Raw genomic sequence first — 12,357 nt, forward strand, 5'->3', positions numbered from 1 at the left:
TTTTGGGTCGGGGCGAATGACAATGCCCTGCTGCAACTCCCCGTAGTAATTTTACCTGCCTCGGCCGGTACCGCTGCCTGTGCCTGTGCCTGTGGCTATACCGGGGCCTCATCTCAGCAGCATGAAGTACGGCGGACGGAGTCCGGCGTGCGGGTACACCAGACGGGCTGGGCTGAGCTGGAGATCGTTGCGAGAACATGCCCACAGGAGCAAGTGCCGTATTGGGCGATTTTCGAGAATCGCCCGTCGTGCTGTTCCAATGGGCCGGGAGATCTGAAATACTTTAGCGTCTAGTCCCGAGTCGAGTTAGACCATGTCAGTAAAGTAGTAAAGTACATGGACTTACTTCTGCGGAGCAAAATGACTGGGTCGCGGCATACGGTCGAAAACGTGATGATTGGGAGCTGCGGTGGCTGGAGTCCCCGATGATCCCATCGAAATTCACGTTCCAACAGGCGAGACTAGCTGCGATCAGCCCGGCGAGGCGTGGTCTCCCCAGGATGGCCGCAGACTCGCAGGTTCCAGAGTCGATACGTCGACGAAGGGGAGCGTAATGGGCTGGTTTCCTGGCGTTCCCACGCGAGCAAGGGCCACTCAGGGCTCAGACCTTCTCCTGAGAGCCTTGGTCCATCCCCAGCGGGTAGGAGGCTCAGGAGAACATGACTAATGGGAGATGCAGATGTATATGCGTGTATGGTGACTCTGTCATCGGAGAACACTCGAAGCTCAGTTGTGGGAGTTGGGAAGTGGAGGTCGGCCGGGAGCGATATAAAATACCCGTATTCACCATGTCGGCTGGCGCAACAGCACAAGCGCAGTGAATATTGTAGATCGTAGATCGATACGAGGGATTCTCATGAACGATCCAAATTGGACGAGACAGACAGTCTCAAACTCCCCGTCTCGCCGTCCTTGCAGGGCAACCAGAACCCCCCGCCTCCTTACGAACGATACAGCCCAACCCCGTATCCACGGTACACACCATACGCATCGGTAATACCTTCAGCCTCCACCGAGAAACCTGGTCATGACGGTACCGCACAGCTAAGCTGCCGCTGGTATCTCCGTGTCGTCTGTCTCAGCTCTTCTTCTTTTCTTTCCCACACCCGCCTGGAGAGAGAAATCCCAAATTCCTCCTCCTTGTACCTCCCTCCCTCCTCCCCCTTCTCTTCGATACCCTTTTCTTCTTCCCTTGCCAATTAGTGGAGAGCACGGAGTCCAGTCGCCTTGGTTGAGAAACGATTGTACGCCTCAACCTGCAACTGGCACCGGTCGAGTCGAATCCCCTCCTCGAACTTGACGGTCCTCCCAGCTTCGACGTTTGTTAGCTCAAACGCCGAACCCTCCCTTCGTCCCGGTCCTGCGGTGCCTTCCTGATCCCCGGACTATCGCCGACGAACCACCCTCCCTGATCCCGCTCCTGCCGGTTAGACGAGCGTCAGCGTAGGGACATCATCTCGGATTTTTCTTCGGATGATACGAAAACTACCCGTTTTCGGTTCTTGATTGATTTGGGACTGCATAGCTTGGGTAAGTTGACGGCAAAAATATCTGATGGCCAGTTGGTATGGTTGCCCAGGTTGAACTCCCGGAGAACGAGAGTCGGAGACCAACACCCACATCACCATTACTTCGAATAAAACAGATACTGGAGGATGGTTGGGATTTTTCGAGTTGGCGAAGCAACATCTTGGGAGACGGCCAGAAGACCATCATGGTTGGCTTGGTGGGTGGACGTTGTGTCCATATTCCACTATCCCTGGACCTCCTGACTGTCACCGAGATGTCTTCATCCTTGTTTGATCAAGAGAGACCATGCGGGAGGAAGTGAATATGGGTGCCATGAAATGTTCAGTGTTCGATTTCAAAGGGAGGCAGCGCTCCTCAGGTGGCAGATATTGGTATAAAGGGGAAATTATATCCCAATGGAAGACGGTGCGGAATGCATTTCTCCAAAGCCCCAATCTTGATTCCGCCGGGGAGCCTGCTTTGTTATTTCACCTGGACTGGCCATTCCTATCTTCCGCGTGGGATTGAATTAAGGGGCCATGAAAATCTTACCTGAGGGTGGATCATACCGAAGATTCAAGACGATCAACCACCAGGGCAACACATACCTCTGGCTATCAACGATTATCCTTTGCATTGATGCACAGTGAAGCGATTGACTGACTTTGATACATGTCTTAGGAATTGTTCCAACATTAGACTTGTGTGAATCCACTCGCAACGTGTGGATGATATTCAAGTCAGTGAACGACCTTCCCCCCACGCCGTCTTCTCTTCAATCTGCCGGAGGTTCTCTCAGAACACGTTAACTCGTGAAGTGTACGTTGTGGTCATTCCAGTTACAAGTTGTCCCCCTGACGATCGTGACCCCCTACATAGGGTTGTCCTGTGCCCTGCACTCCACATTCCGCAGCACCTGGCCCCAGGGGTGAAGACGTTGACTCGTGCTTCATCTCTCGGACTGGTATCCCACAGAATCCTAATTCACCGGATCATTCCTGCGTTCTTTCCTAGCCTAGATGCCAGTGTCGCCGTCACGGTAAGGGTTGCATCGTGCCCTCTGCCCGAAGGCTCTTTATCTGGGTTAGTATTCTCCGAAGGAGTTTGCCCACCCTTTATCTCTGGCGCTTGATATCTGATGCCTTTCCGCGTTCTGTTTCCACCTCTCACCTTCTTTTCTTCCACTCGCTGCTTCTAATCATCTGCCCATCTTAATCCTAATTGTTAATCCGCTCCGACAGTCCCCGCTAATACGTTAATCATCACCACAGCTTTCATTCTGGACGACTTCCTCTCGGCAACCCTCATCGCCTTCAGCATTTGAACTATTCTCACGACGCTGGTCCATTCCTTAATTCTGCCAACTACCTTCCAGTCATTCATTTGATTCATTAATTCGACGACTGTCATTCTCTTAACTCCGTCGTTCCCTGAAAGTCATTCGTCTTTCAGATTCCCTCGGTACTCAGCAAAGCTAATCCAGTATCGCACCTCCCTCCCACTTCCGTCACGTGAAGTCGCTTAGCCATCATGGAGTACCTCCGTCCCCGTTCCAGCTTCCAGCCCTGTGATACCTTTTTCATCGAGGATGACTACCGCTTGCGTGCCGAAAAGCAGGCCAAACAGGAGCACGACAAGCTTGTCGCTCGTGAGCGCCAATATGCGATCGCAGATCAGCTATCCAAACTCACCAGTGAGGAGCTGCGGGATGATGTCCTGAGCCACATGCTGGAGATGGACGTAAGTAGTGGCAGATGTAGAATGATTTGGTGTAGCTAACAGTGTCGCAGGGCAACACTCTTCCTGATGTCGAATCGATTGACATCCAGACTGAGATCCAGTGGTTCATGCGTCCGTACCTGCTTGACTTCCTGATCGAGGCCCACACTGCATTCCAGTTGCTGCCATCCACGCTGTTCCTAGCCATCAACCTGCTTGACAGATACTGCTCCAAGCGTGTGGTCTACAAACGCCACTACCAACTGGTCGGCTGTGCAGCCCTTCTCATTGCCGCCAAATACAATGATAAGAAGGACCGGGTTCCCACTGTCAAGGAGCTGAAGTCGATGTGCTGCTCTCTCTATGATGATGACATGTTCATCCAGATGGAGTGGCATGTGCTGCAAACCCTCGGCTGGACTGTTGGCCACCCAACTGTCGACGCTTTCCTGCAGATCGCGGTCCTGGATGAAGCCTTCGACCCTGAGGTTGAGCACATGTCTCTCTTCATCCTGGAGATTGCCCTGTTCCACCGCGACTTCGTGTCCAAGCCTTCGTCGGAGCTTGCTCGAGCTGCTCTGGCCCTGTCGCGATGCATCCTCAATCGTCCCCAGCCTCGTCACACCCACTGGGCTTCCCAGTACGACTCGATGACGCTCGTCGGTTTGTCCCAGCAGCTCCACCAGCCCTCTGCTGTCGTTGCTCGGAAGTATGCGTCGGCTCACTACTCGCGGGTCTCGAAGATCTTGGAACATTTCCTCAACCGCCAGGCTTCGTTGGTCAACTATGCACGTTGCACCCCGCCGGTCGAGACTCCTGTCGAGTCCAAGCCGTACAATGGGGAGATAGGCCTTGCTACCCCTCAGAAGTCCCAGCAGTTGGCCGCTGTTCCTCACGGCTATATGACCCCGCCGATCACCCCTGAGAATGGAGCTTACGTACAGGCTCAAATGGCCGACCATCCGGCTGTGAACGGCTGCTCGCCATCGCCCGTCGCCCCGGCAGAAATGCAGTATATTAACGCCAATGTCTACCAGCAACAGGAAGTCATGTATATGACTCAGCAGCAGCAACTGCAGCAGTTCCCTCAGTCTCAGATGGCATTGGACCCGACCTATGTGGGTGCGATGTAAAAAAACGAAAAGGAGAGCAAAAGAAGAAGCTGCTGCTCACCCAAAAGTGTTTCGGCGTCTTGCACATATTCTTCGGTGCACCTCTTTTCATTCCGACCGCATAGAATCGTTCGAAAGGAGCGTTCGCTTTTGCGTTGTGTCGACCCGGCTAATAACACCCTAATTCGTCTACGCACTCTTCTTCACTGTGTCGACACTCGACCTCCTTGACAATCCCCCTTTGATACGCTTTGCATTCGGCTTCGGTCTTCAGAGCCGGAGTCGAGACCAGCCATTTTTTCATTCTTGTGCCAAAAATTGCATACCCCTCTCTTTCCTGTTCCCAACGGTTCTGGGTCATCATCTGCATCTTTGATCTTTCACCACATAGCATTGCAAGAGCGAGCCTTTTGATTCTTTTTTATCCAATTTGTTTATTGCATCTCTACCATCCGCCCTCATCTTCGCTTCTGTGTTGTCCATGGCAAATATGACCAATACTCTGGACAACTTCTTCTACCGCTGCGCGCCCGCTGGCGCTGCGCCTTTACATCCACCTGCTATCCAACCCACGACGATCTTTTGCAGCCCAACTGGCTCGAAACACTACCTGTCAACACCCACCCCTGCCCCAACCCAACCCCCCCTCAGCAACAGAAAAGCCTTTACTGTGTCTAGCCTTTCGCCCTGGTTCTCGTTCTCGCTCGCGAGTTCGGTAAGGGGTGAACTATCTCACGTCTTTTGATGTGCATAGCCATGTTGAAGATGGATCTGCGGATAGATCACAGGCCACAAAAAAAGCAAAAAAAGAAAGAAAATCTCCAAAAAAGATCATTGCGGTCTCCTGGGGACAAGGCATCCGAGACCTGAGATTGATACTATCCCCCCTTTGCCCCCTATCTTTGTACCTAGCCTGAACATGGCCCTTCGCTGCCTTCTACGCCTCGTCTTTTTTTTCACCGAGGTGCAGAGGAGAAGGTGTTTCTTGTTTATTCTTTCTATGTGGATTCAAGAGTGCCACATGGCCCACGAATGATATCCTTGTTCAGTGGAATACTTCTGCCTCTGTCTTCTGTACTGTGTGTATGTCTTGTAGTAACTCTTGCATTTTCACGTATAGTCAATAGCTCGCCTTTGTGTCTTTTCGACGTTCTAACCTTGTCCAGTGTCCCTTGTATGGGTGTTGGTCGTTTACGATGAGTACCTTGCTCTTTACCTATCTATATTCAACATGGTGCTCTTTCAATTGATGCAACTTTCTTCCTGTTATATAACCACGCCCAGCATCTGGTTTTCAAGAACATTCGGTCGTCAATCTATCCATTCAAAGTATATATCCAAGCCCATGCCGGAACATATAAATTGCAAACCCATGCAAGTCTCATTCTTTTTTAGCGTGGAATATAATCCTCCAACTCAATCGCCAAACCTCCCACTCCTGTACCAAGCCGGCAAAAATAGCTCACATAGCGCATAGCAACTACCCAAGGATATATACGTATTTCGCGCAACCATAGAGGTCGACCGCCGAGCCCACCCGGCAGACTACATTCCTGGTCGTGACCGTTCGGAACACCCGAAGATCCACCCTCATCACGGCGACGCGTACGTACAGCGCAACCAGGAATCCTGTGCGACAGAACCGTCCCGTCCCGTCCCATCCCAACCCAACCTGCGCATTGCTTTGATGGATATTATGTATCAAGGAACAATGAAAATCCTGGTATTGACACCGCCCATGAAGAATATTTAAATATGTATGTTTGTATTAAAGATGTTGGGTCCCCATGTGGACTGCGGTTCAACCGTGGATCAAGGCTAGAGCAGACCAATCACAGCGCAGCTTGTTTCGGGGATCCGCGGTTGTGGACAACTTTGTCCCGAGCTGCAGGTAGTAGGAGGTAAACAATGGGAGATATAGTAGGCTGTACCTATATAATCTAGTCTTTTCATAGTGCGAAGAAGGCTGGAGGAAGAATTGACACATCTTTGATGTTGATCAAATTGTTGAGTGTAGTGTAGCACTTGTGTTCAGAATACAGATAAATTTCGCTCATTGCAGATCCAGATCCCGTTACCCACGCTATGCATGCAGCCAGAAAGGAAAAAAGAAAAATAGAAAAAGCTAGACAAAAAAGAGAGGGAGAGAGGTGGAGGGTAAAGGGAAGAGCAGGAAATGTGCTGCTACGAAACAAGCAACACTCAGGCATGTATCCTGCAGCAGGGGCCGCTGGGAGTGGGAACAGTAGTGTGACACGTGTAATGCTCTCCGAGGCCGAACGGGATCGACGATAGGATGAGCAGGAATGGTAGGGAGAGTTGAGAGAAGAAGGAAAAAGTGACGAATAATAAGGGAGAGGGGAGAAAACATATAGGCAGAAAAGAGAAGAAGGGGGTCACCTCACACTCCTAATTGAGGACAGTAAAGGGAAATGGTCAAGAAAAGAAAGGGAAGGAAAAGGAAAAAGCCAAAGAACGCCAGCTCAGCAAACTCCGCAAGTAATGATACAAGGGCGACGGAAGACATGCACAGGCAGGGGGAAGCACAAGTGGATCCCCCTTCTTCCCCAGTGCCCAAACCCCAAAATCCGGGGCAAAAAACAATCCATCGGTGATGCAGTAGTAGCAGCAGCAGCAGTGTGCAGAGCCCACTTGGTCGTCGGGTTGGGAATGGAAACTCGCCTTCCCCAATTACCCTCACCAAAAGAAGAAAGAGAGACAAAGCGGAAACCATCATGGGCTAGACCCAGAATTAGCCCCGAATCGAGTCAGGGGTGGTTGATCGGTTGATCCGCGGTTTGGGGTTCGAGCGGTGACGAAAGACGCCCCATCCCTTTCTCGTCTGGGCCTAGGAACACGCCCAAAAAAGGGGGAAGAAGGAGATAAGCGACCAGACCCGGGGACTGACAAGTCTCTCGCGCCAGTGGCCGATCACTGCCTCACTTCTTGGTTGTTGGGGAGCTGCTCCTCGTTCCGTTGTTTCTTTTCTTTTTTGGTGTTGTTTTCTGGGGGTTCGTCGGGTTGTCACGTTGGGCCGGGGAAGACGCGCGGATAAAGCTGGAATGGAATTTCGGGGAGAACTCCAGCTCTTCCCCAACCAACACCAATATAGCACCCAGGTCCGGCCTGCTGCTGCAACTGCTGCATCCGTGTTTGTAGAGACTATTTCCAGCGTTGTTTGTCCCAGTCGGACGGCCGGGTCTCGTCGTAGATCTGGCCACCCTTGTTATGGACGATGACCGGGGGTTTGCGGACGGGATTGGCGGCTGACGGGCGCGTCTGCATTAGCCGGGCTGAATCTGGAGATCGGAGGACAGGGGGGTTCGGGGGTCTAGAGTGGGAGTGAGAGCCACAGCGCGCTCTGGATCGACGTACCTCGGGCCTCCGTGGCGACGACTTGGTCCCCGCTACTGGCTCTGCTGGCCAGGGTGGAATTCGAGTCGTTGGTGACTTTGTGTGGCATGATTCGCCTGGTGACGGTGTGAAGGGTGAAGGAAAGAGGCGAGAGAGAGAGCAAGTGGCTCTGTAGCAGAGACTCGACGACACGAGTATGGCTGATGCGGATCTCGTACGGTGCAGCAGTGTTGAACTGCTAGAGACGAGATCTATAGATTATAAAAGATAGAGCAGTTGAGGGATATCAGAACTATAAAGATGATGGGTGAAGGTGGTTGTTGATGAGATTGAAGACGAAGAAGGCACAGACGACGACACGGTGTCGACAGGTGATGCCAGAGCGAAGCGGCCCTTTTTGTATACCCCGGGCCATTCCCAATTGAGCGCATCTGATCTACGACCCCGGAGAAAGGTGAGAGCGTACATGTAAGTCTCGTCGCCAGGGAGCTCTCTGGGAGCTCACGGGAATGGATCGCCCCCCCTGACGTATAGTATACATATCCGGTGCCTGGTATTGAATCAGATTACGGCCGTGTGTGGCCATGATTGGCGCTGGAGGCCAGGCGAAAGCAGGGCAGCCAATGGACAGTTTGACAACGATACGCAGTGGACTGGTTGTACGCAGCTTCGTTACTGACGCGGTGGACCCAATAATGATGAGTCAGCCATTCCTCCAAGAATAGCTTCGCCCGGCGAGGCATAGTGTGTGTTCATGGGCTAGAACGTAGATGTGTTAGCGTCTGAGTTGTGCTGGTGCCATTGAGAGCGCTCCGAGAGCTGCTTGTCCCGTTCGAAGTACTTACTACTGCAAGTACTTCCAACTCGTACTTTCCTGCAGGACGAGGATTCCTCAGCCTCACCGCTCTCTTCCTCTCTCTTCCTTCTCCCTCACACCAATCACCGTCTCAGGGATGTGTGCGTCAACGACACAACGGCAGTGATGTCAATGATCCAGGGGCGTCTTCACCGACATCCCCGGTCCACTTTGGTCCAGATTCTTCTGCCCCGAATGATCGCCTCGGATCGTAGCTATATGGCGCGCTTCTCGCCAATGATAGCTCCCTCCCGGATGATCATCCACAGGACGTGTATTGCAACCGGACGGCGTACATTACTCCTGCAACATGCAATACCGTGCCCTTCCCTATCCAGGTATGGGTAAACATGCATTCATAGCGCCGGGGGAACGCCGGCGTGCGTCACGGTCTGTATGTGCCATTTGCTCTTCCGGCTGAGTGAGGCCTCCAGACCGAAATTCCTGCGGAGCCCGAGGCTCAGCCAAAGCATCAGGCGGAAAACAACTAGCCCAGTCGTCGTGCGTGTATACTCTGGGACTCCCAAGTGTCACCCGAGCATCGTCATTATCGTCATTATTCTAGACCTAAACACCTAGACCCGCCACGACTCAGCGCACTTGGCCTCCGCCCTCCCGCTTCATCCGCTCCTCCCATCCATTCATGCTCCGCCGAATCCCCAATGTCCGTCGCCCCGACGCTGAAGCCTGCTGCCGGGCCATGGTCATCGTCGTCGTGTGAAACGTGACGGACTGGATGCCGCGGGTGGAGCTCTGCTGTTTCACCTCATCCGCCCCAGTCCCTGCGTCCGCTGCGCTGTTTCCATCTGGTTGTTGCTGCGTCAGCCTCCGGGCCGGCTTTACGGCAGGCTGTGCCGGAGCCGCCAGCCACGTGTAGTTGCTGTTCGCCGTGGGTTCTAATGCCGGCCGCGTTGGGTGAAGTGGCCGCCGCTGAGGACGGTGCGAGGAGAGGGACGGCGGGACGACACTTGGCGCTGGCCGCGGAGGCGGCTGGGTTCTCGGGGCTGGTTGAGTGAACGTATGATCAGTCGACGGGGGCACTTTCTTCTGCGATCCTGGCCCCCCGAAGAAGTTGGCAATGCTGGCCTGGGTGAGCCCGTCTTTTGGCACTGCAGCCTTGGGCTTGTTTGCTGGGGCGGGTCCTGCAGTGGCGTTGGGCGTAGACCCGATGTCTGTTTCTTGAGTTGCAGCCGAGTTTGCCGCGACGTAGTCTCGAGCAGACAAGAAACCGGAGGAGAGAGTCGTAGAGACGGTGAAGTTGGTCGAGATGGTCGTGTTGTATGCACCCGCAGAGATATAGGTAGTAGACGTGGGCTGGCTGGAGTCAGGGCGACGGCGTTTAGGGTAAGGCCCTTCCGGCTGATTGTTCGAGGCCAGCGGATTGTTCCATTCAGACTCAGCATCGCGTTTATTCTCTTCACCCTCCGCCGTCCACTGATCATCCAATGTTGATGGAAGCGAACTCAGTGACTTGTACATGTCTTCAGGTGACGGACGTGGCCGTCGCAGGATATCTGCAATGGAATACACCACTTTTTCGAGTAATTGCGGCCCTGTAGGACGAAAACGAGTCTTGATCAACTTTGGGGGCAAGAAGGGCGTTAGACTGGTGGACGAATCTTCCCCTTCCCCTAGCCGGGGCTGCCGTAGCGGCAAGCTGAGATATAGCAGGGCTTGCGCTCGAGTCATCGCAACATACAGCAGCCGTCTCTCTTCGTCAATGACTTCTGCCCGTGAGTGAGGAATACTCCCGTTGTATACGGCCGGAATGAAAACGACAGGCCACTCCAAGCCCTTGGCAGCGTGGATCGTAGAAATGGTGACTTTCTCCGTTGCTTGCTCTCCTTCATCCTGAGTCGTTGCATCGGTGGCAAGGGCGACATTAGCTAGAAAGCGAGATAGTGCTTCCTCTCCGGCGTGCGCTTGCTGTTGCTCAATGCCCTCAATCTCGGGCAGGTCTTCTTCCTGATTTGCGTTCTCGCTGGCGATTGCAGCTTCGTTTGCCTGGCCCATTAATTCCTTGACATTCGCCCAGCGACCGTCCTCGTCCAGAGGGTAGGTTCTGATGAGATACTCCTGAAAAGAAAGGTTTTCTGTGATGTACTCAAGGAGAGCTCCGGGGGCAGAAGCGTCATGACAGTCCTGCAACTTCTGCTTAGAGGCCTCGATCAACCTCATCAGCGAACAGAGACCTTGCTCTGCCGCTCTTTGCAGCTTCTTCTCTGTCGACCGGCGACCTTGGATAACGTCCTTGATAAAAGTCCATAGGGGCACTTTGGCTTTCTCTGCACCGCCGGTCAACTGCTTGATAGTCTCATCGCCGATCCTCCGCGGCGGAACGTTGATAATCCCCAGCAGGGCATCTGTGTGTTCGGTGTGGCTCACGACTCTGAGATAATTTAAGAGGGTTTTGACTTCGGTCCGGTCAAAGAATTTGCGACCTCCAACCATTTTGTACGGTATGCCCGCTCGCCCAAATGCTGTCTCAATGCGCGTCGACAACGACGCGGATCGCAGCAAGACCGCGAAATCGGACATCCGCAAGCAACCGCCCGTCATTGTCACACATCGTTTGATCTCGAGCACCATCCAGAGCGCCTCCGCGTTGGCGGTGGGGAGTTTCCTCAGCACGGGCATCGTGCCATGAGAATGGGTCGGCTGCAGTTTCTTCGCAGGTCGCGAGGTATCTTGCTCAATCACCTCTTGAGCGGAGCTCAGAATCGACGCCGATGAACGGTAATTGGATTCTAGAAGAACGACCGCTGTGTTCGAGTAGCGCCGTTGCATCCGCTTCAGATTTTGGATCTCCGCCGACCGAAACCCGTAGATGCTTTGGTCCGGGTCGCCGACGATCGTGATACGTCGGTTTTTGGAAGCAAAGAGATTCATCAGTTCGTACTGGATCACATTGGTGTCTTGAAACTCATCGACCAGGACGGCCTGCACGTTGGAGACACAGCCCGGGTGTTCTCGAAGCAGGTCCCCGCAGCGGAGGAGCAGATCGTCGTAATCCAAGAGATTGGAGGCAGCCAGGGCCAATTCATACTGGCGGTAGATATCCACCAGCTCCAGCTCTTCCGCTTTCACTCGCTCAGCTAAGGCATCTGGAGACATGCCATGCGCTTTGTGGCGGGAGATGCGCCCTTGGGCGGCCTTCACTTCGATGCTGGAGTTCAGTCGTTTGACGATTCGCTGTGTTCAGTATGAGAGAAGACCACCATGCGATGTGAATTGGATATTGAACGTACACGGAGGATTGCCCGGCTGTCGTCTGAATCCGCAATCCCGAATCCCTTCTGTAGTCCGATCAGATACCCATACTTGACGAGGTACCGACGGCAAATCGAATGAAAAGTGCCGAGGATGAGACGCGACTCCAGTCGTTCACCGATGAGCTTGGAGAGACGCTCCCGCATTTCTCGGCTCGCTTTGATGGTGAATGTGCAGCAGATGACATCCTGGGGTAAGTATCCATGGTGGGCAAGGAGATACGCGACGCGAGCCGTCAAGGTCTTGGTCTTGCCGGAGCCCGGAGGGGCAAGCACTTGCAAGATGGGCGCGGCGGAGGTGACGGCCTCACGCTGGGCAGGATTGAGGCCATCGAGAATGGGATCCATGACATTTCGAGAGTCCTTGGATCCCGCGAGGGGATGCGATTGCTCGCCAAGAGCGAGACGCGCTGAGGCGCGGTGTCATGTGACATGTACACGAGAAGATGCGGACTCTGACAATGGCAGATGTGTTTAGCGATACTAGAAGAAATCTGCCATTCTAGCTACATGTGCAGTCTAGGCTGTACCAAAGGCC

The 12,357-nt window shown here is 53.5% G+C and overlaps 3 protein-coding genes across 3 annotated transcripts; 1 reads left to right on the top strand and 2 right to left on the bottom strand.

The window, feature by feature from the left end:
* Positions 1 to 3,039: 3,039 nt before the first annotated feature.
* On the top strand, positions 3,040 to 4,361 carry N7459_008673 (G1/S-specific cyclin; the record flags this gene model as incomplete). Its single annotated transcript, XM_056947841.1, has 2 exons — positions 3,040 to 3,249; positions 3,300 to 4,361. 2 exons carry the CDS (start codon positions 3,040 to 3,042, stop codon positions 4,359 to 4,361), a joined length of 1,272 nt encoding a protein of 423 aa, XP_056797351.1.
* A 3,141-nt stretch (positions 4,362 to 7,502) lies between these two features.
* Positions 7,503 to 8,280, bottom strand: N7459_008674 (uncharacterized protein; the record flags this gene model as incomplete). Its single annotated transcript, XM_056947842.1, has 3 exons — positions 7,503 to 7,639; positions 7,716 to 7,932; positions 8,161 to 8,280. 3 exons carry the CDS (start codon positions 8,278 to 8,280, stop codon positions 7,503 to 7,505), a joined length of 474 nt encoding a protein of 157 aa, XP_056797352.1.
* Positions 8,281 to 9,141: 861 nt separating this feature from the next.
* N7459_008675 (ATP-dependent helicase) lies at positions 9,142 to 12,167 on the bottom strand (the record flags this gene model as incomplete). The annotated part of the gene is made up of 2 exons (XM_056947843.1): positions 9,142 to 11,742; positions 11,799 to 12,167. 2 exons carry the CDS (start codon positions 12,165 to 12,167, stop codon positions 9,142 to 9,144), a joined length of 2,970 nt encoding a protein of 989 aa, XP_056797353.1.
* Between the last annotated feature and the right edge of the window lie 190 nt (positions 12,168 to 12,357).

This window comes from Penicillium hispanicum (genome assembly GCF_028827665.1).
Source record: "Penicillium hispanicum strain IBT 35686 chromosome Unknown utg000007l_segment0_segment0, whole genome shotgun sequence".
NCBI lineage: Eukaryota > Fungi > Ascomycota > Eurotiomycetes > Eurotiales > Aspergillaceae > Penicillium > Penicillium hispanicum.